Source organism: Pipistrellus hanaki (assembly GCF_964339955.1).
Source record: "Pipistrellus hanaki genome assembly, chromosome: 1".
NCBI lineage: Eukaryota > Metazoa > Chordata > Mammalia > Chiroptera > Vespertilionidae > Pipistrellus > Pipistrellus hanaki.
In genome coordinates this window covers 37,696,436-37,722,662 of record NC_140503.1, presented here as the reverse complement: position 1 = coordinate 37,722,662, position 26,227 = coordinate 37,696,436, and the positions used below count along the sequence as shown (strand labels likewise).

General features: G+C 42.7%; 1 protein-coding gene across 3 annotated transcripts; it reads left to right on the top strand.

Annotated features, from left to right (window-relative positions):
* Positions 1-12,183: 12,183 nt before the first annotated feature.
* Positions 12,184-22,184, top strand: PTGDR (prostaglandin D2 receptor). Of its 3 annotated transcripts, XM_084860893.1 has the most exons (3): positions 12,193-13,138; positions 20,232-20,487; positions 21,728-22,184. In XM_084860893.1, the coding sequence occupies exons 1-2, from the start codon at positions 12,293-12,295 to the stop codon at positions 20,466-20,468; spliced, it is 1,083 nt and encodes a 360-aa protein (XP_084717019.1). In that variant the 5' UTR covers positions 12,193-12,292; the 3' UTR covers positions 20,469-20,487; positions 21,728-22,184. The 3 variants fall into 3 exon arrangements, 2 of the variants coding, with proteins under 2 accessions (XP_084717018.1, XP_084717019.1); XM_084860892.1 differs by having other exon boundaries at positions 12,184-13,138; positions 20,232-22,184; XR_014792892.1 differs by lacking the exon at positions 21,728-22,184 and having other exon boundaries at positions 12,193-13,417; positions 20,232-20,362.
* The last annotated feature ends 4,043 nt before the right edge of the window (positions 22,185-26,227 follow it).

The window sequence follows — 26,227 nt, the reverse complement described above, 5'->3', positions numbered from 1 at the left end:
AATTATAGTTTAAATGCAATATTATTTGGTATCAGTTTCAGGTGCACTTACTTTTATGACCTGACATTAAGCAGTTAAAGAAGAAAATTATATATGGAGAGAGAGAGAGAGAGAGAGAGAGAGAGAGAGAGAGAGAGAGAGATAAAGAGAAACTTAGATTCAGGAACAATTTATAGAAAAACAATCTAGTGTAAGCAGACTTAAGAAGAAACCCTAACTAGTTCTATGGCTATTAAAAAACTCAAAAATCAAAATTTACCCTCAAAAATAAAATAAAATAAACCTTATGTCTAGTCAGTTTTATAAGTGAGTTCTAGCAAACCATTAAGAGACATGTAATCTTAATATTTTACAAACTATACCTCTGAGGAAAAAATAGGGGGGTAAATTTCTTACCTCATGTTATAAGGCAAGTAAATGCTTGCTACTAATATGACAAGTGCAATATGAGAAAAGAAAAAGTTAGAACACTTTTCCAAGGGAACAGAGAAGAGGAAATTCTTTCCAATTTATACAAAAAGTATAATTCTCTCAAGAAAAACATTTGATAATGACATTAAAAAAATTTTAGCAGGCTAGAAATACATCAGAACTTCTTAATTTAATAGAGAGTATTTACCAAATACTCCCTATTAAAAAAATTTTAGCAGGCTAGAAATACATCATGTATGACATTAAAAAAATTTTAGCAGGCTAAAAACACATCAGAACTTCTTAATTTAATAGAGAGTATTTACCAAAAACTTAGAGCAAACATTATACTTAATGATGAATCATTAGAAACATTTCCTTTTGGAAGAAAATGAGACAAAGATGTCTGTTATCGCTATTTCTATTTACCATTTTACCGGAGGTCTGAGGGACATATAAGAAGGCAAACTAATGGAAAGGAAAGAAAGAAAGCTGTCATTGTGCACAAATGACATCATTCTCCGCAGAAGTCAAGAAAATCTGTGGGTAAATTATTTAAAAGAAGAAAGTTCAGCCCTAGCCGGTTTGGCTCAGTGGATAGAGCGTTGGCCTGCAGCCTGAAGGATCCCAGGTTCAATTCCAGTCGAGGGCACATGCCCAGATTGCGGGCTCAATCCCCAGTGGGGGGCATACAGGAGTCAGCCAATCAATGATTCCCTCTCATCATTGATGCTTCTATCTCTTTTTCTTTCTCTCCCTTCCTTTCTGATATTAATAAAAATCTATTTAAAAAATAAAAAAAGAAAGCTCACAAATTTTAGAAATTAAGGAGCAAATCTGATTAGGTGATTAAGAAGAATGATAATATATAGTGTTCTGGCTTGGGGAAAATATCTGATGAGCTATCATTTATTTAGCTGCTAAATCTGCAGGAAAGTGACCTCAAGTTAAGGCAGAGCCATAGTAGGCGGGTAACTTCCTGGAGAACTTATCTATTGGGAGCCCCAAACATCACTGGAAATATAAAGAGATAGATAAAACTGTTCTCAGAACTTCTGGGAAAGAGATTACTGCATGTAGTACTCTGATAAGCTACTTGGGAGAGGGTAAGACTCCTAATACCCTCCAAAAAAACATTCAAAGAAAGGTGGCAACTCACCTGATTGAATCCTAAGGAGGGAGGTTCTGATACCCACATAGGTTTTGTTTTTCTGAATAAAATACCTAAGTACAATATCAAGATGATTTGGTTTGTAAAACAAAAGAGAAGCAAGGTTTTGGGAAGAGTTACAATTCATTCTCCACCCTTCCTCTCCAAATCTCTTGCCTCTATTCTAAATAAAGATGGGAAAAGTGGAGTGAGTGGCAAATGAATAAGTAAAAGGTCCATGCATTTCATTCTCACGCTGCGTGGCAGAAGTCAATGAGTTCAACTGGGTGAGGGATAAGTGAGGTGTAAATATTTCAAGGAGTTGGTTGTATATGGGTGTCTAGAGCTTGGAAATGGCATATTTGAGAGTTACCAGCATATGAAACCATGGGTGTGGATGGGTAGATCAGGTAGAAAGAATATAAAATGAGAAGAGACACGCTTCAAAAAAGGATAACGAGGAAGAGAATCTGAGAAGGGGTGGCAAGAGAAGGAAGGAGAAAACTAGGGCAACCTTGAAAAAATTAAAAATTAAAAACAGGAAAAGAGATTACATGGTGGAAAAAAAAATGTGAATCGATGACAAATATTAGCTAAATGAAAAGTGCACACTATTAAAACCACATGGGTGAATTCTTCACATTCAACTCTTGATGAATCTGAGGATCTTGAAGAAATAATGTTTTACCCTAACAAATTCACTTCTTAATTAGTTTCTCACTCATACTTAGTGAAGATTCCCTGTGTACAAGATCTGTCTCACTATCTATCTCTCTTCCCTTCTCCTTTCCTATGGAACCAAATTCAAATTCTCTCTCAGTTATTTTCTGAGCTTCTGCGAATGGGCATGGACTCAATATGTAAACTTTTGTTTTTTACTCAATTCCTAAACTCCCTACCCCTCTCAGGACTAATAAAGGTATTGCTAGTCTCTGGGTGCTTCAATATCCTTGTTATTTTCCCTTAACATCTTTATAAATAGTCTATTGACCCCTCTTCAATTTACCCACTAAAATGTAGTATCTCTTTCCTTTCACAACCTGATATAGTCCCAACCTAGAATGGTTCTACTGAACATCTTTATAAGACATGTGTAGTAGCATGGAATCCAGGATGTCAGGGATAACTTAGATGATGGAGAATCTTCACTGGAATGTCCCACTGGTGTGGTCAAAATTTTTTTTTTTTACATTTTTTATTAAATTATTATCTGTGTACATATTTTAACATTGCCCCCCTCCCATACATACCCTCCCTCCCCAGAGTTTTGTGTCCATTGGTTGTACTTATATGCATGTATACAAGTCCTTCATTGATCTATTATCTCCCCCAGATCTCCCTACCCTCCCTGCTGTAATTTGACAGTCTGCTTGTTGCTTTACTGTCTCTATATCTATCTTTTGGTTCATGAATTTATAATGTTCTTTATTATCCATAAATAAGTGAGGTCATGTGGTATTTCTCTTTCATTGACTGGCTTATTTCACTCAGCATGATGTTCTCCAATTCCATCCAGGTTGCTGCAAATGATGGGAATTCCTTCTTTTTTATGGCAGCATAGTATTCCATTGTGTAGATGTACCATTGTTTTTGGATCCAATCATCTGCTGACGGGCACCTAGGCTGTTTCCAAAGTCTAGCTATTATAGATTGTGCTGCTATGAACATAGGGGTGCATATACCCTTTCTGATTGGTGTTTCTAGTTTCTTGGGATATATTCCTAAGAGTGGGATTACTGGGTCAAATGGGAGTTCCATTTTCAGTTTTTTTGAGGAAACTCCACACTGTTCTCCACAGTGGTTGCACCAGTCTGCATTCCCACCAGCAGTGCACGAGGGTTCCTTTTTCTCTGCAACCTCGCCAACACTTGTTGTTTGTTGATTTGTTGATGTTGGCCATTCTGACAGGTGTGAGATGGTACCACATTGTTGTTTTGATTTGCATCTCTCGGATAATTAGTGACTTTGAGCATGTTTTCATGTGCCTTTTGGCCTTCCTTCTGTCTTCTTTTGAAAATATTCTATTTAGGTCCATTGCCCATTTCTTAATTGGATCATTCATCTTCCTTTTATTTAGTTGTATAAGCTGTCTGTACATGTTGGAGATTAAACCTTTATCAGTGGTAGCATTTGCAAATATGTTCTCCCACAGAGTGGGCTTTCTTGTTGTTTTGTTGATGGTTTCTTTTGCTATAAAAAAGCTTTTTATTTTGATGTAGTCCCATTTGTTTATTTTCTCTTTAGCTTCCATTGCCCTAGGGGCAGTATCAGTGAAGAAGTTCTTTTGGTATATGTCTGAGATTTTGCTGCCTGGTGTGGTCAAATTTGATATATCTAAATTCAAATTCATTGTTGCCTTTCTCCTATCCAAATTTGCTCTTCCTCCAGACTTTCCCACTTTCCCCCCATTCATTCCTTAATTTATTTACATGTTCACTGTGTATAGAATGCTCCCTACTATACTAGGCAAGTATTTTCTTTTATTTCTGCCTAAAAATTGTGTTTTCTTTCCATTTCTGCTTGGGGCCCCAGAGTATGGATGCTGAGAAAGTAAAGAACTATGCTAAGGGACCCACTATGCATTTATGCAAACTTCAGCTGTTCTTTTACTGTTGCTTGGAAACCACCATCACCACATCATCACCACCAGCATCCTACCAATATCATCCTCACATCTCCTAGTGGCGCCTCGGGGCCTTCCCCACATTGGTCACTACTTTCTCCTCCTAAGTCCTCATGCTGCAGACATCCCTTACTTTCAAGATAAATTCATCACTTTCCTCTTCTTGTTTAATTTTTTTTTTCCTCTCAAATGACTATATCTCCCCTTTTATGAATGCAGGAAGCATTTCTTTCATGTTTACAGCTCTCTCTAGTGAACACCAATGGGGCTATTTAGAGTTAGCTCTATCATGTACCTGACCTGTCTCTATCTACAACACCTTCAGGTTCTTAACTCCTGTCATGGAAGATCCTTCTTTTCTATCTATGGCTTATTTCTTCTTCGTCATTATGTCTCATCCCAAGATCTTCGAGTCTTCCTTCCTCAACCATTCTCCTCTCTGTTTCCACTGTTTTTTCTTTGCCACCTCTCAACATATGAATAATTTCTTGCCAGTTTGAAAAAGTCTTTGTTTTGCCCCCTCTGTCTCTCAAGTTTTTAATTTCTTTCTTTCTTTTTTTTCTTTTCGCAACCAAACTAACTGTTGGCTCCAATGACTCATGTCCCACACACGTCTTCATCTTCTGCAATCTGATAATTGCTCTGTTCTGGGCTCTCAAAGGTCATCAGTGACTTCCTAGTTGCCAAATTCAATGATATTTTCTCAGCTCTCTTTTTCCTTCATCATTTTGCAATATCTGAACTAGTACGGACTATGAAAGAGAGACTGCTGGTTGGCCAGCACATATCCCATTCTTCCCTTCTTACCAACACAACTCCAATTTTATTCCAAGTGATAATGTGTCCACCTAGATGACAATATTTCCCAGCCTCTATTGCAGTGGAGATGACTTTATGAAATGTAAGTTGACATATTCATTAGGTTAAGGCCAGTTACTATAACAGATAAATTCTAAATTCCCATCAACTTAGTCAGTAGTGATGTGTGTGCTTTTCTCACATAACACCCAAAATGTGTTCCAGGCTTTCTACATGGTCATTCTGGGACACAAGATCCTTCCATATATTGGTTCCTTCTTTCCTAGGACCTTAAAGTCCTCTACACTGATCTAGCAGATGGGAAGTAGGTATGGAAGAGAGCATGCGGGAGGCTAGAACTGAGCTATGTGTCAATACATGACTGCAAGGGGGGCAAGGAAATGTAGTTTATATAACTGCTCAAGAGGAGGAAATAAATTTGGCGGGCAGTTAGCCAGTCTCTGCTTCACAGTTAAACCATTCCATAATGAATTCTGGCCTAGCCAAATCAGCAGGGATGATTGGAACAGACCATAGTCACGCCTCCCTAACTGGATGCTTTCTAGGGCAGAACATCTCAATTGATCAATCCTTAAGGCAACGGTCAGCATTTCTTCCTTACTCTCTGCCAGAACAAGTTTATTACTCGTAACATACTTTTCTTCTTATTTTTGTTGCCATAAACGGAGTTAATTTACATCCTGTCATAACAAGAACCATTGCCAATCACAATCAGACTTGTCTTTACAGCTGTGAAAAGTGAAGTTTGAAAAATATTGAGATAACGAAATAGATGAGGTAAGCTATAACATTAGTTTGTATTTTAAATCCCCAAAGAGAGCCATAATTGTAAACTTTGAATCACATCGTTGCTATCAACATAATGTTTTTTGCAAAGTACCAAAAAAAAAGTACAGGTGAGGTTTAGAAATCACAGTGACTCACTGCTCAGACCAACAACCCTCCTGTTAGTTAAATTCCCTCTGCAGACACTACATCAAAGTCCTTCCCAGCCTTCCTACACCATGTACACCATGTACACCATGTATACCAATGTAGGTAACACTGTCTACTCTTGATCCACTAGTTAAAGTGGCATGCCTGTGGATCACCCTTCATTCAGCTCAGATTTCTCTCTAGTAGGAAGACATTTATCTGTATTTAATTTCAAGGGAATCCCATAAACATTTGAACCAGATAATTTCTCCACCTCTCTCTCTGATATAATTAATAGTAATAATAATAATAATAATAATAATAATAATAGTTCATTTGAGGGCACCAAGAAAATGGGTCACTTAGGTTTGGGGATGAAGATGAGGATGAGGGAGAATCTGAAGAAAATCATTGAGTGAACAGAGAGGTGAAATAAAAATCCAAGACTATGCTGAGAAAAGCTAGATCAAAAAATTGTGTGAATAAAACAATAGAATTAGAAAGTTGTAACCTAGGCATTGGCCTTACTTGCCTGAGGCACCAGAAAGGCATTTGGGGAGGCTCCTTTAACCTGAGGTGAGTACAGGTGAAGGTGAAGGACCTACTGCTCTGGGCCTCAGCTGAGATGCCCACTGGCACCATCTTGGTGGTGGATGCTGCTGTTCAGGACTGAAGAGCACACAGGCCTTCACTGTCAGCCCCACTGCACCCAAGGCCAAGTACACTCTTGGGTCTGGTCTTCCCCTCCTCATCCTCCGGGGTGTAAAGACCCTCACTCCCAACCCAGAACAATTGTGAGGGCCGCTCTCAGGTTAGTTAAGGCCTGTTATTAAAATTGTATCACAGCCTGACTTCTTTCTCTGCCCAATCCTGCTTCTGCTCCTTCCCTTTCCTGAATGTGAATACAAAAGACACTCTTTAAAAAATGTCCTATAGCCTGAGACCGGTTTGGCTCAATGGATAGAGCGTCGGCTTGGGGACTGAAGTGTCCCGGGTTCGATTCGGGTCAAAGGCATGTACCTTGGTTGCAGGCAAATCCCCAGTAGGGGGTGTGCAAGAGGCAGCTGATTGATGACTCTCTCTCATCGATGTTTCTAACTCTCTCTCTCCCTTCCTCTCTGTACAAAATCAATAAAATATATATTTTAAAAAATAAAAAATGTCCTAAAATCTCCACCTCAGAGTCTGCTTCACAGGGAACAAATCAGCCACATCTGCTAACACACACACACACACACACACACACACACACACACACACACCCGTGAACAAAACTGCTAGAAAATCTCACTCATCAGAGAACTATCACAACCTATAATTGGGTTAACAAATGCATTACTCCACCACTGACTTACTCCCGCTCGTCACCCATAGATTTCTTTTTTAAATCCATGCTAATATTTACAGTTTAAACTACAGCCAAGCTAAAACTGAGAGCAAGCTCTGGAAACAAAAGGTCACCTGATGTTGGCCAAGACACGCCCATTCCCCAGAATCTGGGGAGGATTTAATCTCTCACTTTGACAGCAAAAGATAACAAAAAGGAGGAACCTGGTTTTTACATTTACAAAATTACAATCTAATTATGTATTCAAATTTGTTCACATTATGCCATATATATTTTTCCAGATTTGTCTTTGAATTAAGCAGCCTGGTACAGATCTCCAGATAACAAAGATAATCTTATCATGTATCTCAGCCCAAGATATTTTCCTTAAAAGTTTCCCTCTTTTATCCCTGATCACGTGGCTCAGGGGGATGGAGCATTGCTGTACACCAGAAGGTTGCAGGTTTGCTCCCCAGTTAGATGTGCAACTGGGGGGGGGGGGGGGGGGGACTGATCTCTCTCTCTCTCCCTCTCTCTCTCTCTCCCTCTCTCTCTGTCTCTTCCTTCCCCTCTCTCTAAAATCAAATATATATATATTCTCAAGTGAGAATTTTAAAAAATGTAGTGGGAAGAGGGTAAGAGTATAGGAGGGATAAATGGTGATGAAAATAAATTTAAATATATATACTTAAAAATCAAAGTTTCCCTCTTAACCATAAGACCCAGCAATTCCACTTGTGGGTATTTGTCCAAAGAAATCCAAAACACTAATCAAAAAGATATATGCACCCCTATGTTCGTTGCAGCATTATTTACAATAGCCAAAATAAGGAAGCAATCTAAGTGTCCATCAATAGACAAATGGGTAAAGAAGATGTGGTAAATATATACAATGAAATAATCCTCAGCCATAAAGAAAAAAAATGAAGTTTTGCAACAACATAGATAGACCTAGAGGATATTATGCAAAATGAGATAAGTCAGACAGAGGAAGACAAATACCATATGATTTCCCTTGCATGTGGAATCTAAAAGATGAATAAACAAACCAACAAAACGGAAACAAACTCATAGGTACAAAGAACGAGCCGATGTTTGCCAGATGGGAGGGGTTTGGAGGAAAAGGTAAAGGATTAAGAAACATATGTTTGAAGTTATGGGGATGTAAACTACGGTATAGGGAGTATAGTCAAGATGGGTAGTGGACTTACCAGGGGGAATCACTTCATAAGTTATATAAAGGTTTTATTGTGTATACTGAAACTAATATAATATTGATTGTCAACTAATATAATATTAATTTTTTAAAATAAAATGTAAATAGAATGGGAAAGTATTCACCCACAATTTTGCATGCCAATTTTTTTTTTTTAAAGTTTCCTCCTTAGGGGAAAAAAAAAATCAGACTTGTTATTTTGAAAGCTAATATTAAAATTAAACTTATGACCATGTAAAAGTCACATGACTTGTCATTTGCTTTCCCTTATTTGCTATATACGCCACAGTGCCCAAACTTCTTACCCCATGCCTGGCACAAAGTAAGAGCTCAAACCATACTTGATGCAGAAACAATGATATATTTCTTGGCTGAACAGTGAAGTTGTAAAATAAGATTTCTTATTTTACAAGAGGCTCCAAACTTAGGCCTGAGAACAGGACAGGGTGAACAAGAGCGAAGCAGGCAGGAAAGCGACCGGAACCCATGGTAAAGGCCAGCTACGTTGGCCCGGAGGAAACGTGTGGTTTCCTGAATTGTACCCGTTCAAAGCCATGAACTTGGGAGCATACCATATAGTCAATATATAGCATGTCAGGTCCATAACTGCCCCCTTCAGTCACACTTCAGAGTGATTTTGAAAAGGTTATTTATGGTCCTGGGCTCCTCTGTCCCTGTGCAGTGCTCTGGAAGGGATATGGAGGCGGAGGCAGCTGTAACAGAAAAATAAGGCTGCGAAGATCTGGAGTGGGTACACTTCACAGAGCACCACGTTCAATGTCTTTAAAGGAGAATTTTCCTTTTCTTCTTTTTTTAATCCTCACCCAAGAATATGTTTAATGATTTTTTAGAGAGAAAAAGAGAGGAAAAAAGAGATATTGATGTGAGAGGGGAACATCAACGTGAGAGAGAAAAAGTGATCAGCTGCCTCCTATAAGTGCCCCAAATGGGGGCCAAACCCACAACCTAAGTATGTGCCCTGACCAGGACTAGAACCTGAGATGTTTTAGTGTATGGGATGATGCTCCAGCCAACTGAGCCACACTGGCCAGGGCCTTAGAGGAGGAATTTTAAGCTAAAGTTATTGGGCCTCCTCTGGGTACCATAGTGGGATTTCAGGAAACTGCACACCCTGTAATTGGTATAGACTGAGTCTGTGTGTGTGTGTGTGTGTGTGTGTGTGTGTGGAGCGGAAGCCTCAGATTTCATTAGGTTCTTGTGTCTTTGGTTTTAAGACCTTCTCTTTCTTTGGCTTTATCAACTCAAGTGGGGCTCTGCTAAGCCCATCATTATCCATTAAGGGCTGAGGGGGTGGCGAGAGGTGGGGGTGACAGGGAACTAACCATGTGGAAGGCTTCCTATTCATTGAGTGAATAGATGTGAATGCATTAGAGAGTGCCCAGCATAGACTAGTATAAGGACCTATAAACATTCACTCTTACTATTACTATTACTCTTTGCTAAATGCTTTATGCTTTCTGAACCTCACAACAACACCATGAGGTCAGCATAAATCCCATGCCGTAAAATAAACCCTTGATTTTGTGGAACTTGATTAGATAGACTTTAGATTTAATGAAAAACCAATTTCCAGTCTATATGTCATATGTGAAAATTAACACCCTATTAATTTTAAAATGCTTTTAACCAAGATTTGCTAATAACTAAATTAACAGATTAATTCTTTGTTATTAATTCACTGTTATTTTTAACAAATTTTAGCAAATAGGCCATATGTTGGGGAAAAACACTGTAGTAATTTCACCAACAAAGTACATATTACATATCTACAACTATGGTCTACATATTTAAATCTAAGAGTCACCGCTAATAAACAATGTTCAGTGAGTGATTAGCATGCGATCACGCTGCATGGCGTAAGGTAACGGGTTCTGCAGCAGTTTTAACGCCTGCTGGCTGATGTTCCCACATGTGCTAAGCTGTGGGTATGTGTTCATTTGCAGTGACTGGTGAGTGCATGCATTTACTAGACCTATTCAGTATAAATTTAAAAATTACAGTCATACATATAGGAAGCTTTCCTGTGAAATTAAACTTTTCATACCTACCTAATTTTAATTACACAAACATGTCTGCATAAGTAAAAGCAGGTAAGCTAATTTGTCAACTTTTTAACATATACATTTGGAAAACCTACTTTATTATATAGTGGGCTTTCGACTTTCACAGACACCTCCTCGCCTGAATTACTTTCACTGTATCCTATTTGTGAGGGAAGGAACTCAGGGATTGTGTAAACTAACCCAGGGTCACACAGCGAGTGGTAGAGTTCAGAAGTCATTCCAAAGCCTCGGCTCTCTGTCTCCACCCCATGGCCAGATGACTGGGCAGGCTTTCTGGGAAGGCAGCCTCCCTGGCTACGCTGAAGGCTTTCACATCCAAAGCTCCAGGGGTTTGCTCTCTCCCTGAGTGTGTCCATCGTAACAGGCACTGAGCCTAAAAATTAGCTTCTTTGAGCCAAGGCAGTATCTATTTCCTCATGTATGATGACCCCAGTCATCCCACTCAAATTTCACACACCAAGCCAGTTCCTCTCCTAGGATACGAAGTGATAAGTGAAGAAGTAAATCACACCTATCACAAAACCCTTGCCTCTCTGATGCAGCCAAGTCAAAGGCCAAAAGGGAAGACCTGTTTTCTCTCCAGGGACCAACCAGAGTGAGAAAGCTCTAAATGGAGTCTCCTATCTTTTGGTTTTCAAATCCATGCTAAGAACTGCAGATAAATATCAGCTACTAAAATAGCCTTGCTAAAACCACGTGAGAACCCTGACAATTGCATTGTACTGAGCACTTTTTATGTGTCTGCACTTATGCTTCAACGGAGCCAAGCTGGCTGGCTAGATGTCATGTTATTTTAAATATATTTTTATTGATCTCAGAGAGGGAGAGAGAAGGAGATAGAAACATCAGTGACGAAGGAGAATCATTGATCGGCTGCCTCCTGCAAGCCCCACATTGGAGATCAAGCCCACAACCCAGGCATGTGCCCTTGACTGGAATCGAACCGGGACCCTTCAGTCCGCAGGCCAATGCTCCATCCACCGAGCCCAACTCCCTTGCTTTTCCCTGCAGCCGCTTCCCTGAAACCTGGCCACGCTCAGGAGAAGCCAAGACTGATGGGCTTTATAAGAAGATCTGGGTTCCAGGTCCTGCTTTGCCACTAACTAGCTTTGTCGCCTTGGGCAGATCACTTAACCTTCCAAAGTCTCCATCAGTTTCCTCTCCTGTGCCACGCAGACCAGTGTTCCCTGGTGCACAGATCCAGGAGACAATTCGAGCTACGACTTCAGTGGTAAGCAATGTTAGTTACCCCCTCTCTAACCCACTAATTCAAACACTGGGTGGTGGCCCTTCTCAGCCTCCTCACTGCCCACCGCCTCCTCTGCCAGCCACCCCTCCTCCCTAGTAGCTGCTGCTTCGTTTCCCCTTCATTTCAGTTTTCTGGCCTCAGAGGAAGGGGTGCTGGGAGTCTGACAGCTTTCCTTCTTCCTATTGGGCTCTGGGAATGTGTCTGTCCTTCCCGAGGACCCTGAGCATCGGGATCCAGCTCTGCGCGCCGCTGCCCTAAGCGCCCTCTACCCCTGGGCCCCGGGCCAGCTGGCCGCACGTCCCGCCCCTCGGGAGGGGTGTGACCCGGGAGCTTAGATAGGAGGTGCCTGCTGTCGGGCACACCCGGGGCGCGGAGCTTCCTCTGCGGCGCAGCCTCTCCTCCCCGGGCGCACGCGGAGCGGAGCGGCCGGGATCTCCTCTGCCCCGGACTCGGGGGGAGCCCCTGGCCCTCCCGCAGCCCCAACGCCGCCCGCCCGCCATGAAGCCGTCGTTCTTCCGCTGCCAAAACACCACGTGGGTGGAGAAGGGCTACTCGGCGACCGTGGGCTGGGTGCTCTTCAGCGCGGGCCTCCTGGGCAACCTGCTGGCGCTGGGGCTGCTGGCGCGCTCGGGGCTGTCGTCCTGCTCGCCGCGCTCGCCGCGCCCGCCGCCCTCGGTGTTCTACGTGCTGGTGTGCGGCCTGACGGTCACCGACCTGCTGGGCAAGTCCCTGCTCAGCCCCTTCGTGCTGGCGGCCTACGCGCAGAACCGGAGCCTGTGGGGGCTGGTGCCGCCGCCGTCGGGCAGCTCCCTGTGCCAAGCCTACGCCTTCTTCATGTCCTTCTTCGGCCTGGCGTCCACGCTGCAGCTGCTGGCCATGGCCCTGGAGTGCTGGCTGTGCCTGGGGCACCCCTTCTTCTACCGCCGGCACGTCACCCCGCGCCGGGGCGCGCTGGTGGCACCCGCCGCGGGCGCCTTCGGCCTGGCCTTCTGCGCGCTGCCCTTCGCGGGCTTCGGCCGCTTCGTGCAGTACTGCCCGGGCACCTGGTGCTTCATCCAGATGGGGCACGAGGAGCGCGCGCCGTGGGTGCTGGGCTACTCGGTGCTCTACGCCAGCCTGCTGGCGCTGCTGGTGCTCGCCATCGTGCTGTGCAACCTGAGCGCCATGCGCAGCCTCTACGCCATGCACCGGCGGCTGCGGCGGCGCCAGCGCTGCTCCCTCACCCCGGACCGCCCGGAGCCCGGCGACAGGGTGGCGTCCGCGCCGCCCCTGGAGGAGCTGGACCACCTGCTGCTGCTGGCGCTCATGACCGTGCTCTTCACCCTGTGCTTCCTGCCTCTGATTGTGAGTCGCTCCACCCGGGGCTGCGGGGCCGCGGGCGCGCGGGGCGCGGGAGGGTGGAGACGCTGCGCCCCCGGCCAGGAGGGCTGGTGGCTGGGCTCCCCGCATCGGGTTCCCTCCCTCCCTCCGCAGCCCCCCAGGACAGATGGCCCCGTTTGTTGAGTGAGAAGAGGGAAAGTCAGAGAAAGCAAGGGAGAGACCGAGTCCCCCGGTGTCCCCGTGGCCCCGCGAAACCTCTCCTCCGGTTGGCAGAACCTTTCCTCTCTGCTTCCCTCGGGGAAGGTGAGTTACTTTTTGGGACGGTGACCTTTGGGGAGAACTCCGTTCCTCCTTGGCAAACAGGGGTCCTCTCCTGCCTCCCGGTGACTCATTAATGTTTTATTTCGTTAGACCTGTCCGTGCCTGTGCCTGTCATGGCATCCGTAGCGATCGGATGGGATCTGGGAGTTCTCCTCCGGGGTTTTGGCGCGGAAAGGGAGGCAGAGGAGGAGTGATCCTGCCCTCATGGTCTGCAGAGGCGAGTGCCTGGCAGCACAGGTTTAGTTTTTCAAAACTCCTGCGGTAGCTTTGAGGGGTCCGGGTGCTGCTGTGCCTGGTACTGCTGTCGGCGGGGGTGGAGGTGACTGAGGCGGAGAGGCGGTTTGGGAAGCACTTCCTGCCACTGGTGTCATTTTGATGACCTGTCTAGACAGGTTGGTTGGTTTTCTTTCTGTCTTGGCAACCGAGGTGATACAAGCAAAGGCATTATCTGTGGTTTCCATTTACTAGTGGGGATGCGGGGTGGAGATTGAAGGCATTTCCTCCTGGGGTCCCAGCCAAGACTGGGGTCCCATAAGGCACCTAAGAATGTGGCTGAGGCCTGAGAAAACTTTTTCAGGGTCACTCCTCGCCCTCTCGCCCCACTCCCGACACCCCCGCCGGGTACTTGTTCAACATGAGCAGCATTTAAACAGATGAAATGCCAAGTCAATGCTTTTGGAGTTCTTGAGACTTCCGTGAATAGGAAAGTCAAATTTCTTACAGCAACGTAGCAATTTTGGATGTTACTTTCAAGGGTGGATGAAAGTGACATATGCTGTGATGTTCCCTTAAGGGAACAGGCTTTAATGAAGGCTTTCACGAGTGAGTATGTGTGTGTGTGTGGGGGGGGGGGGGGGTGTCTATGGCTTCATCATGCAGAGTCAGGATCGGAGCACCCACAAATAAGTCAATCAATCTGTAGCTGTATAAACAGATGTGGATATAGGTGTAGATATGTAGCAGTGGTTCCCCAATTTTACCACGCTCCGAATCATCAGCAGGGCATTTAAAAAACATAGCCAGCTGGACTCCATTCCCCAGTTTCTGAGTCAGACGCTTTTGAAGAATTCTCATTCTTGGCAAGTTTGCAGCAGGTGAGGTGGGAGCTGCTGAAACAGGGATCACATTTGGAGAAACACACTCCGAAGTAGGACTTGGCCAACCACAGCCCACAGGCCAAGTCCATCCTGCCCGCTGTTTCTGCTGTTTCTGCACAGCCATGAAAGTAAGAATAGTTTTTACAAATGAACACTTGCAATCAATTTAATGATAGGGTACACGAACTCTGAACCTCCAGTTAAGCCAAACGTTATTCCAAGATAAAAAGATTCTTGTTGTTCTCTTGAGTAGACATGTATTACCAAAAAATTGTACTTAATTATAATTACAGTAGAGTCCCAGTGCTAGAATTCATGCATGGCTGGGCTTCAGCCATAGGGGAAGAGGGGGTGCTGATCAGGTGCTGAAAATCCCCATGGAATTTCCAGTGGAGGGAACAATTTGCATATTGCCTTTTATTATATAAGATTTTTAACTTCGTTAATAGAAGTTGTAAGAAATGTGTCTTCTCTCATCATATAAGTACCCACCAAATAACCACTATTTGCTTTTTATCTCATAAAATAGAAAATATTTACTGATAGAATATGTTTGCAGACCCCCTGCTCTAAGCAATAGTCTTATTTCCTCATGCTGTGATAAAAGCAGACAATAGCCAAGTGCATGGATATTATGTCCTGAGTTTGAGTGTTTCCAGTAGAACAATGTGGAAAGCAGCATAACACAGTGGAAAGATCATCATTTCTGGATTTATCTCTAAGGCAAATTAAGTGACTCATGGGATTGCGAGGACTGATGGGAATAGTGGATTGAAAATGATTTCCTAAAAAGCATGTAAAATTCCAAAGATATGCAATGCAGACAGCATTCTCCATGGGAACTATCATTTTCTGGAAAGGGTAGGGAATCCTCATCAGACACGAGTGTGAATAAGGTGTGTTCCTTACTAGCTATGACAGTTACCTTTCTAACCATAATTTCTCTCAGGCAAGGATAACCATACTTGCTCTGTAAGATAGCTATAAAGATCTGAAGTTTTACACACACACACACACACACACACACACACACACATTTCCAAAATATACATATACTAGTACACACTTTGAATAATTATAAAGGCAATGTTATTAAAATACATTCAAAATTGAGCTATCAGCTATTAAAGTGTGGATACATTTTGGGGGGAAACCCGGTATATATAGCTCCTACCCAGGCACCTGGCCTAAAAAATTAGTGTCACTGCTACCACTAATGATTATTATTTCCATTTATTATTGCCTGATGGACATAGAACATTAAGAAATATGGTCTCTGGATGGACATGGAGATCATTATGCTAAGCAAAATAAGCCAGTTGGAGAAAGATAAATATCACGTGCTCTCACTCATTTGTGGAATTTAATGAACAACATAAACTAGTAAACAAAAATAGATCCAGAGACAGAGAAGCACTGAACAGACCATCACACCTCAGAAGGAAGGGGGAGGGGCATGTGTGTGTATGTGTAAGAGATCAACCAAAGGACTTGTATGCATGCATATAAGCATAACCAATGAACACAGACACTAGGGGTGTGAGGGCACGTGCTAGGGGCTGGGAGTGGCCAGGGAGAGGTCAATTAGGGGAAAAGGAGACATATGTAATACTTTAAACAATAAAGAATTAAAAATTGATAAAATGGATAAAATAAACAAAAAAGAAATATGGCCTCCTCAGGAGATAGCATTATATTCTAAGGCAGTGGTTCTCAAACTTATTTTAGTCCAAGGACCCCTTTTTACTCTTAAAAATTATTAAGGACCCAAAGAGCTTTAATTTATGTGTATTGTATGTATCAGCATTTCTCATATTAGCAATTAAAAATAAGAAACCATTTAAAATATTATTTTAAAACAAGTTAACAAAATGTACTTCTTGTATTTTTGCAAAGATGTAAGGAAAACGCTGTGATTTCAAAACTGATTAAGTGAATGATAAAATAAAGATATTATAGCAAATAAAACAGAAAAACAAAAGCACGTTAAGAGCACAGAAGTATGAAGAACAGTCTCTGAAAATGCACATATGTGTTTCTTAAACCAACTACCTTAGAAAGCTCTAGAAAGCACACGAATACACAGCACATATTTCATTAGCCCTGGCAATGGAATGGATATCGTTATACATCAGGTAGCCTCATAAAACTCAGTGTATCCCTTTGAGAGGATGAAAGGCAAAAAGGCAAATAACGTCTTTGTTATGAAGATAGTTTTGACCCTGAAGACACACTGAAAGGGTATTAGAGACCCCCACACTTTGAAAATCACTCTTCAAGGAATGGATCTAGGGAAAGGGGCGAGACTTTAAGAAACACTTTTATTCATAGCATAAATATTGTATTTCATTAAGCTGATGAAAAGTGTGTTGGAGTATGATTTTTTTAAATTAACTTTGCTGTGATGCTGAATTAGAGCATGATACTTAACTAGACTGAATTTTCACATTTTCAATTTGATGCAGTAGGAAGAAAGTAAGCAAACACAAGATGAGCTTTAGAGGCAGTTTTCAGCACATTCTCTAATGTGGATAACATATTTCCATCAAAATTATATTTATCTTAGAAAACCACAATGAATTAGAGGTTGGTAAGGAGCAGCGGTGGGTGAGAGAGGATGTTCATGTGTATGTTAGATGTAATAACTGAGAGGTCTAAAAGCCACATGAAGATCAGTAATTGCATATATCCAAGTCCACGGAGGCAGAGAAGTGGTAGAGGACATCCTGCATGGATTGCAATAACTCCTTGGGCAGATGCTCTTTCCACAGGAGGCTTTCAGAGGCATGTAAAGACTGATAGGCGAGAGTCGAGCCTGGGGAAAGGGTAGGGAGTGGATTTAAAGGGCTAGAGCAGAGGGCAGAGTATTGTGATGGGTGGACTGGATAGAAGAGGCCTTAGAATCAAGAGAGCTCTTAGGAATGGAAATACGGCACCAAGATAGGTCTCAAGAGTTGGCAATAGCAACATTTTCTCCAGGATTTCTAAATCAGAGGGCGCTTTTCTCACACTGATTCTCTGTGTAAATTGTACTTAAAAAATGCCCGGTGTATATTCTGAGGTTATTCAGTACTTTAGCCTCTTTTATAGAAGCAGTTTATAAAGTATGTTCTACAGCAGTATTTCCCACACTTTTGACATATGTGTACCCCTTCTATAATTTTCATAATGCTGAGTACCCCTCGTACTCATGAGAACGTAGAATTAGGCGCAGCTAAGCATGATGCAGTGCATATCCCCACCAAACTCTTCCCGTACCCCTGGGGGTACGCGTACCACACTTTGGGAAACACTGTTCTAGAGAATACTTTTGATGGGCAGAGATTTTTCAAAAGTCGAAATTGTTTGCAAATTGATAATTTGTAAGAATCAATAAAAAGTTTACTTTGATCACTGTCATAACTGAAGTTGTCATATTGTTAGTAAACTAAAAAATTAAAAATAAATTCTAATAATTTAAAAGTTCAATAATTTAATAGATCAATACACTTCTATTACAAATCAGGTGACCTGAAAATACAATTAACCCAATAATATGCAATAGGATTAACTTGGACAAATACTACTTAAAAATAAAATGATTTGTTTTAATTTTATAAGTTCCACTCAATGACCAAGGTCCCAGCTAGTCTAGTAATTTCAAATACTTGGGATTGCATTTTGCTGCACTATACTTCGAGGAGAAAGGAACAAATGTAAAGATAGACTCATATAAGCATTTGTTTTTTAAATCAATCAAATTGCATAGCCTGTTGTCAGCCATTTATCCATCCAGCACATGTCTTGTTACCTACAACAATCAATATACTTTAAGTCACTGTGGAGATATAAAATGAGAAAAAACATCACATATGCCCACATACACTATAATACTGGGGTGGGTGAGAGTAATTAGGCCCATAATTCAAATTCCCTGACAATCCTGGAAGGTAAGTACGAGCACCCCCACTGTGTAGCTGAGGAGACGGAATAACTTACCCGATGTCACACAGCCAATGAGGGGACTCTAACCCAGAGACTCAGGCTCCGAAGCTAGTGTGCGTGCCAACTACTTCACTGGGACTTCCTGAAGGGGGTGGCATTTGAGGTTGGTCCTGAGAGACGATAGGATTTGGGCACGCAATCAGTTTCCACTTCTCAAATGGAGATAATGGTCGTACTTCCTTCGTGGGGTTTTTATGAGGATGAACTGACGTTTTCAAAGTAAAATGCTTAGAACAGGGCCTGGGAACTTGGGCATTCGCTTAAATTATTATCACTATTAGTATTATTAAGCCCTGATGATGGGAGAGGCCTTCCAGTTAAGTAAGATGGGAGTTGCTGGGGCCATTAAAATGCTCGGGAGAGAGTGAGCAAAAAGGGAAGGAAACAATGATGGGAAAACACATCTTCCCCAGCAGATGCCCCCTGATTGCCTAAGTGGTCTGGTCTGTGCACTTACTCATCTCTCCTCCCACCCATGTTGAGTTAGCCTATTTCCTGTCCCATTAGGGTCCATTTTGTCCCATTATGGATTTGGAATCTCAGTGGGCACAGGGCGTAGAATAGTATCGAGAAAAAGTGGCTGGCCTCCAGTGGAGAGGGAAGTAGTGATAGTGCTGGGCTAGGCAGCAGTGTTGGCTGAATGGCAGGAAAAGCCTGTCAGCGGTTTGCAGGCTCAGAGGGGGCCACAGAGACCTCAGAGAGAATCAAGGTAGTAGGAGTGACTGGGCACAGGTAAGTAGGCTTATATGTCCGTGTGTGTGTGTTTTTTTCCTAGTGTGAAAGGAGGATGTTGACCTCAGAAAGGTAACCATCTATGCTGTGATTAACATGAGTTGGCCTGGTCCTTTCGCAGGTCTCCTGTCTTTCATTGGAGTATTTCCTGTCTTCACAGACACTAGACACTGCTATTTCATTGATGTCTCCGTATGGGTGACATTTCACAAGGGTGACTTATTTCTAAATTGACTAATAAGAGAGGATAGGGCCCTGGCCAGTTTGGCTCAGAGAATAGAACATCGGCCTTGTGGACTGAAGGGTCTCTGGTTCAATTCCAGTCAAGGCACATGCCCAGGTTTCGGGCTGGATCCCAAGTAGGTGGCATTGCAGGAGGCAACCGATCAATGATTCTCTCTCATCGTTGATATTTCTATCACTTTCTCCTTTTCCCTTCCTCTCTGAAATCAATAAAGATATAGTTTTTTTAAATATATTTTTTATTGATTTTTTACTGAAAGGAAGGAAAAGGGATAGAGAGTTAGAAACATTGATCAGCTGCCTCCTGCTTTTTAAAAGAGAGAGGATAGGAAGTAGGCAGAAGGAAGAAAGGAGAACTGAAGAGAATATGGGCAGAGAACCTCAGTATTATGGAAGTGCAGTGACCTGTTTGTAAAAGATTCAGTGGACTGGATTAGTCCCACCTCAGCTCCTGCTCTGCGGGGCCAGGCAGGGACCTAGAAACTCCAGTGCTCACAGCAGGTAGGGACTTACACGGGGCCTCCCAGGGTCCCCACTTCCATGAGCCTCCCTTGGTGGCTCTGCACCTCCCAGGCTCCTCACTTGCGCCATCAGTTGCAATAACATTGCCCCAAATGCATAGTCCAAGCCGAGCTGCCATATTCCTACAAAAAAGCAATGTATCCTGATCGGAAAAAGTGAATGTATTGCTGCCATCAACCTTTCAACATTATAATGGATCTGTTTTCCCTTTAAAACAGTATCGTGCTTACTATGGAGCATTTAAAGCTGTCACCAAGAACAGAATTTCTGAAGAAGCCGGAGACCTCACAGCCTTGCGTTTTATATCTGTGATCTCAATTGCGGATCCCTGGATTTTCATCATTTTTAGGACATCAGTGTTTCGGATGTTTTTTCACAAGATTTTCATAAGGCCTCTTAAGTACAGAAACTGGCACAGCAATTCCTGCCAAACGCACATGGAATCCAATCTGTGACAAAGTCTTACAGTCTCTGGTAAGCTGAGGAATGTATCACATTTACCATCAAAGAACCATGCTAAAAAGAAGAAAGAAAAGAAAGAAAGCATTTCCATTTAAATCCTACAAAGTTATCTCCCATCACAAAACATCCAAATGTATTTTCTAAAATATTGATATCTTAACAAGGCATTGTCACTCTATGTACTTGAACCAGTCAGGTACTTTTTTTTTTTTTTTTTCCCATTTCAAGGTAGTAATAGTGACTAGAATTTTAAATATTGTGACTAATGTAAAAAGTTTTAAGGCAATGATATTAATTGTTCCAACATTTGTACTCAGTGTCCCAAATTTTTTAGAGAGGTCTTGAGACGAACTGGGTCTAAACCTAGTAGAAACACCACTGTTTACAGTTACGTGATGGGTGTTTTTAAAATGTCTTGTTCATTTCTAGTGAAACCTGCTTTTTTATTTTGTATCACAATTACCCATTTATTTATTTTTTTTCCCATCTGATCTGAGTATGTCTGGATTATAGATGTTCCTCAGAGAAGTAAGATGGGAATTACCGCCACGTCAGGGTTTGGAGAGGCAAAGCTATCCATCAGTAGATTTAAGGCAACATGTGACTGTGCCCGCTCCCCAGAGAAGAAAAATCAATGTTGATTGTTTGAAGTGAGGTTTCCTGTGTATTGAAGCAGGGATATCAGTAGAATCAACATTTGGGAGTGGCTACAAAATATTGTTTCAATTTTGGGTACCTGCATTTTATAAGTTGATCATACTAATGGATGTTGGGGAGGAAGGATTTATACTTCTTTGAAAGCAGTGATGTGAGAATTTCCAGGGAGCCGAGCTGAGCAGAGCTGAGCTGAGCCATGTTTACTACCTGATTGTGCAAAGCAATCAGTTTCACAAATGAGTGGGATCATCATCATTCACAGCAGAGTGAAAAGCCTGCCCAGGACTCAGTCAACCCCAGCTGAGGGTGGTGGCAGGGACCTTAACATCTACCTATTAACGGCCATATTCTGCTCTTTGTGGAAACAGTAAGACCTTATGGAGATTCGGGAGAGCTGTGCACTTTTAAAATGAACAGGATGGGCTCAGAGGGAGCATAGCTGAGCACTTTAATTGTACATTAAATGTTTGCAAAGGTTAGCAACACTATGAAAGGGGAACAAGTGGGGAAGATACGCTGCAGCTGTTAAAGTAAAGCACGCAGGCAAAGGCTTTATCTGTGAAAAAACAGATGGGGGACATTCGGGCATTTTCAGCATCTCCAGCGTCCCTTGGTACCCTGACACACGCAGACTCGGAGATGGAGAGCCGGCTGCCCTTGAACAGACCCGAGATGCCCGGTCAGCCATCCCTTCCAAAGACAAGAGCATTGGACTTATTGCCAACGTAGCAGCAACCCCACTTTCCACCTCTGGTTTATATCAGCGATGATATTAACCTGGATACACGTGTGTGTGTGTGTGTGTGTGTGTGTGTGTGGCAACACTGTGAAATGGCCAATTAGGAATACATGAGTTATAATTTGGGAGTATGATGTGATGAAAAATGCAGTCATTTTCAGTTTAATTTTCATTTGTATATTTAATGTGTGAGTACATATGTGTTTTATTGTGGAGGAAGTTTTTTTGTATTTTCCTTTTGGAAGGTATGTCGTGATGATTGTTAAGGTCATCTGAAAAGTTCACGGGTGAACCAATAAACATCTTTATAATATTTTGCTGAGAAAATTACTTTTCTTCTAAAAAAATGAAAGAGGTTTTGTTTTCTTTTTTGAATAAACTATCCCAGGAGTACTTCTTTCTTTAGCAGTTTAATGGGCTGTTCTACCAGCATTTTATATTACTTTAAATAAGTCAGCGTAGGTTTATCCAAGGACTTAATGACCCTATCTCTAGAAAATGGAGATAAGCTACCCTGATGACATTCATGTTAATTTAAAAGTCAACACTTCTATGATCTTCACTGATTTATTCATTAGTTCATTAGATAAGTCTTCATTGACAAGTACACTGTACCAAGGTTAGTGCTGAGAAAAGGAACACATACAACTCAGAGCTGGCCAAGAGAAAAGGAACACATACAACTCAGAGCTGGCCAAGAGCAATGGAGGACACAGGCAAGTACAATCACAATAGAGGGTAGAAATCCCAATAGCGAATGTGCGCACAGAGCTCTCAGAAGAGGAGGCATCAACTAGGGAAGACGTGAAGCGTTGCTAGAGCTTCTGAGTGAGAAGATGCTAAATCAAGAACTGAAAATGAGTAGGAATTTTGACTCCAGTTCAAAACTGGACAACGGACACAAAGCTATGATTTACATAAGAGAAGATACATATGGTTAATAAGTATAGAAAAATGTCCTGCCTAATCAGAGAAGTGCAAAATTAAAATCCAATTCTCAAGGACCAGCCGAAGTATGACTCTCAATAACAGAGGCTGTGATGGATTAAGCAGCATGAATATTCCCCTGGTGAGTTTGTCAGTGTGTCCACCTTTTCTTAATTGCTACCTGAGAGTGTAGATCAAGAGTCTAAAAGTGTTCTTTTCTTCTGTTCCGGTAATCCCAACTTAGAATTCTCTCCCAGGAAATAATCAGAGGGGCGGGCACAGGTATGTACAAAACCTCATTTACAATAGCTAAGATTGGGAAACAGCCTAAATGCCCATCAGCAGTTGAGTGGATTAAAAAACAATGGTACATCTACACAATGGAATACTACACTGCTGTAAAAAAGAAAGAACTCTTACCATTTGCCAACAGCATGGATAGACCTGGATTGCATCAGGCTAAGTAAAATAAGACAGTCAGAGAAAGATGCGTATCACATAATCCCACTCATTTGTGGAATATAATGAACAACAAAACTCTTCTTTGTACTATATATATAGTAGCACAAAAAATGAAAAGGAAACCATCTAAGTGGCCAAAGCTAGGGTTAAACAAACTCTTTAGAAATATATACACACAAACATATAGAAACATTATACAACCATTAAAAAAATGTTTTCAACACATTTATGAAAAATGAGAAGAAAGCTTATAGTGCAATAGTAGGTGGGGGGGGGGGGGGGGAGCATGATACAAACGGAATATGATCCATAAAAGTACATATGTAGGAAATGCCTTGAAAAAATAGATGAAAGTGTGAACCAGTTACCTTTTTTTATGAATATATTTTACATAATTCTTTGTATTTTCCAAGTTTTAAAATAAGCCCATATTTCTTTTACATGAAACTATTTTTTCCTCCGTCCTACCTCCCCCCTAAATCTATTTTTTAAAAGAATGAATAGAAATGGGCCGAGCAAACGAAGGGGAAAGGTGTGACAGAAAGCTCTCCAGTCTGAGGAATGGCGTGAGCAAAGCCACGGAGGCATAAAGGAGAAGGCCGTATCCAGGCTCCTTAGTATCTTCATTGGCAGAGATTTAGGACTCTGAGCAAAGGATGCTGGCAAAGAAGCTGAAAACAGAGCAAGTTTTGCATCCTAAAGGGTGTTGGGTGCAGCCGGGGAGGGCTGCAGCTCTGTGAGGCCTGGATACTCCCTGCAGACTTTGAAGCCAGGGTGCAATCGGAATGGAGGTTGCGGAAGATCATACTGGTGGCCCGGACTGAGGACGGGGCAGGTGGGGGCGCCAGGTAGGCAGACGTGGGTGTGCTGGGCCCTGGGCAGCTATGTGCAGTCAGTGCACTAGGCCAGGGCGCTGACTAAAGAAGTGAATGGGACCCAAAAACAGCCCTGGTCCTGCTTTCCTGGCTGTGGGCTGCATCAGCTCAGAGGAAAGGGCCCCTTTCTATGACCTTTCTATTTGGAGAGGCACAGAGACACCGAATATGCAGGCCCCGCAGTGCCCTCCTGCCAAGGAGGAAAAGAGGCGAGGAGCTGCTGATTTCAAGCAGTGGGAGGGAGAGAGGGGTCGCACAGCTTTAGTAGGTACAGCTGATGGGAAGGATTCCTACTTACGATGACTCAGTCATGCCTTTTGGTCCTTCAGTTGCATTGATTTGACCATCTCCCGCTTCTTAATTCCAACGTTTCAATATATTCAGAAACAAGTTAGGAAAGGAAAAGATTCCGAAGAAACCTCCCATTTCCCCCAGTGCATCTGAACAAAAGATTGCAGCGCTGAATCCAGGGAAGTTTCTGGGTTATCTCTGGACTTTAATTGTAATACCATCCAGTCAAGTGCTTAAGGGCCAACTTTGCTCAGAAAGCCGTCAAAGGCTGTCTGGGCCGGGCACTGCTGAAACATTAGGGGAGAGAAGGAGTGTCAGAAGGAGTACCAAGATGACCAGGAACTCACCAGCATGCAGCCTACCTGTTCATGGTCTCCAGCTCCAGGCCAGCACTTCTCCAGGCCCAGGGTCTGGACCAGCATCACCTGGAACTTGTTAGAAATGTAGTTCTCCAGCCCCACCCAGACCCGCTGGATCAGAAGCTCTGGGGGTGGGGCCGGCAAGCTGTGTTTTAACAAGTTCTCCAGGTGATTCTCATGCCAGTTGAAGTTTGAGAACCACTAATCCAGTGTTTCCCAACCTTCTCTCATGATGAGAATCACCTGGTGGAGTTGTTAAAACACAGATTCCTGAATCCCAACTAAGAAGTGCTAAACTAGAATTTTTGGGAACATATAGGTAAAATTGCATACCTAACTTAGTGCTCTGTATATAAAATCTGTCTTAGAGCACTAGTTAAGTATACAATTTTACCTATATGTTCCCAAAAATTCTAGTTTAGCACTTCTTAGTTGGGATTCAGGAATCTGTGTTTTAACAACTCCACCAGGTGATTCTCATCATGAGAGAAGGTTGGGAAACACTGCACTAATCCATGAAAAAAATAAATAAATAAATAAAAATAAAATATGCAATAGACTCCATTTATAATGTTTCTCTGATCGCTGGCTCTCAGATTTAATCATTCACACCTGACTCCCTCTATTCTATTAAACTATTTTTCTTATTTTCCCCTAACAACTAACATGTACGATAAACATGTTATACTAGACGCCTGGTGCATGATATTTGTGCAGGGGGGGTCCCCCTCATTCTGGCCTGCACTGGCTCACAATCCAGGACCCCTCGGGGAATGTCTGACTATTTAAACTGGCAGTTGGACATCCCTCCCTCAATCCAGGACCACTGGCTCCTAACTGCTCATATGGCTGCCTGCCTCATTGCTCCTAACCACTCTGCCTGCCTGCCTCATTGCCCCTAACCACTCTGCCTGCCTGCCTGATCACTCTTAACCATTCACCTGCCTGCCTGATTGCCCCTAACCTCTGGCCTACCTGCCTCCTCACCCCTAATCACTCTGCCTGCCTGCCTTATCACCCCTAACCACCTCTTCTTTGGCCTCCACCACAGCAGCTTCATTCAGAAAGACACCAGGAATGACGTCCAGAAGGTCCTTTGGCAGTTCAGTCTAGCTAGCATATTACGCTTTTATTATAGACTGGAAACCTGGTGCACAGATTCGTGCACTGGAGGGTCCCTTGGCCTGGCCTGCATCTCTCCCAATCCAGGACCACTCGGGGAATGTCAGAGAGCCAATTTTAGACCGATCCCTGCAGGCCATACCCAATCCCCGCATGCCAGGCCTCTAATATGCATATAAGATCTTTGACTAATCTCTTCCCACCCTTCACCCTCCTCTCTTCTCTCTGAGATTCATCAGTCTGTTCTGTGTTTCCATGCTTGTGCATTGAGTGTCTGCCCCCTGGTGGTCATTGTGCATCATAGCTACTGGCTGGTCAGC

Coding starts and splice junctions, on each gene's coding strand:
- PTGDR (XM_084860892.1), top strand. CDS start 12,293: ATGAAGCCGTCGTTCTTCCGCTGCCAAAACACCACGTGGGTGGAGAAG. Junction 13,139..20,231: donor TGTGCTTCCTGCCTCTGATT/GTGAGTCGCTCC, acceptor CCTTTAAAACAG/TATCGTGCTTACTATGGAGC.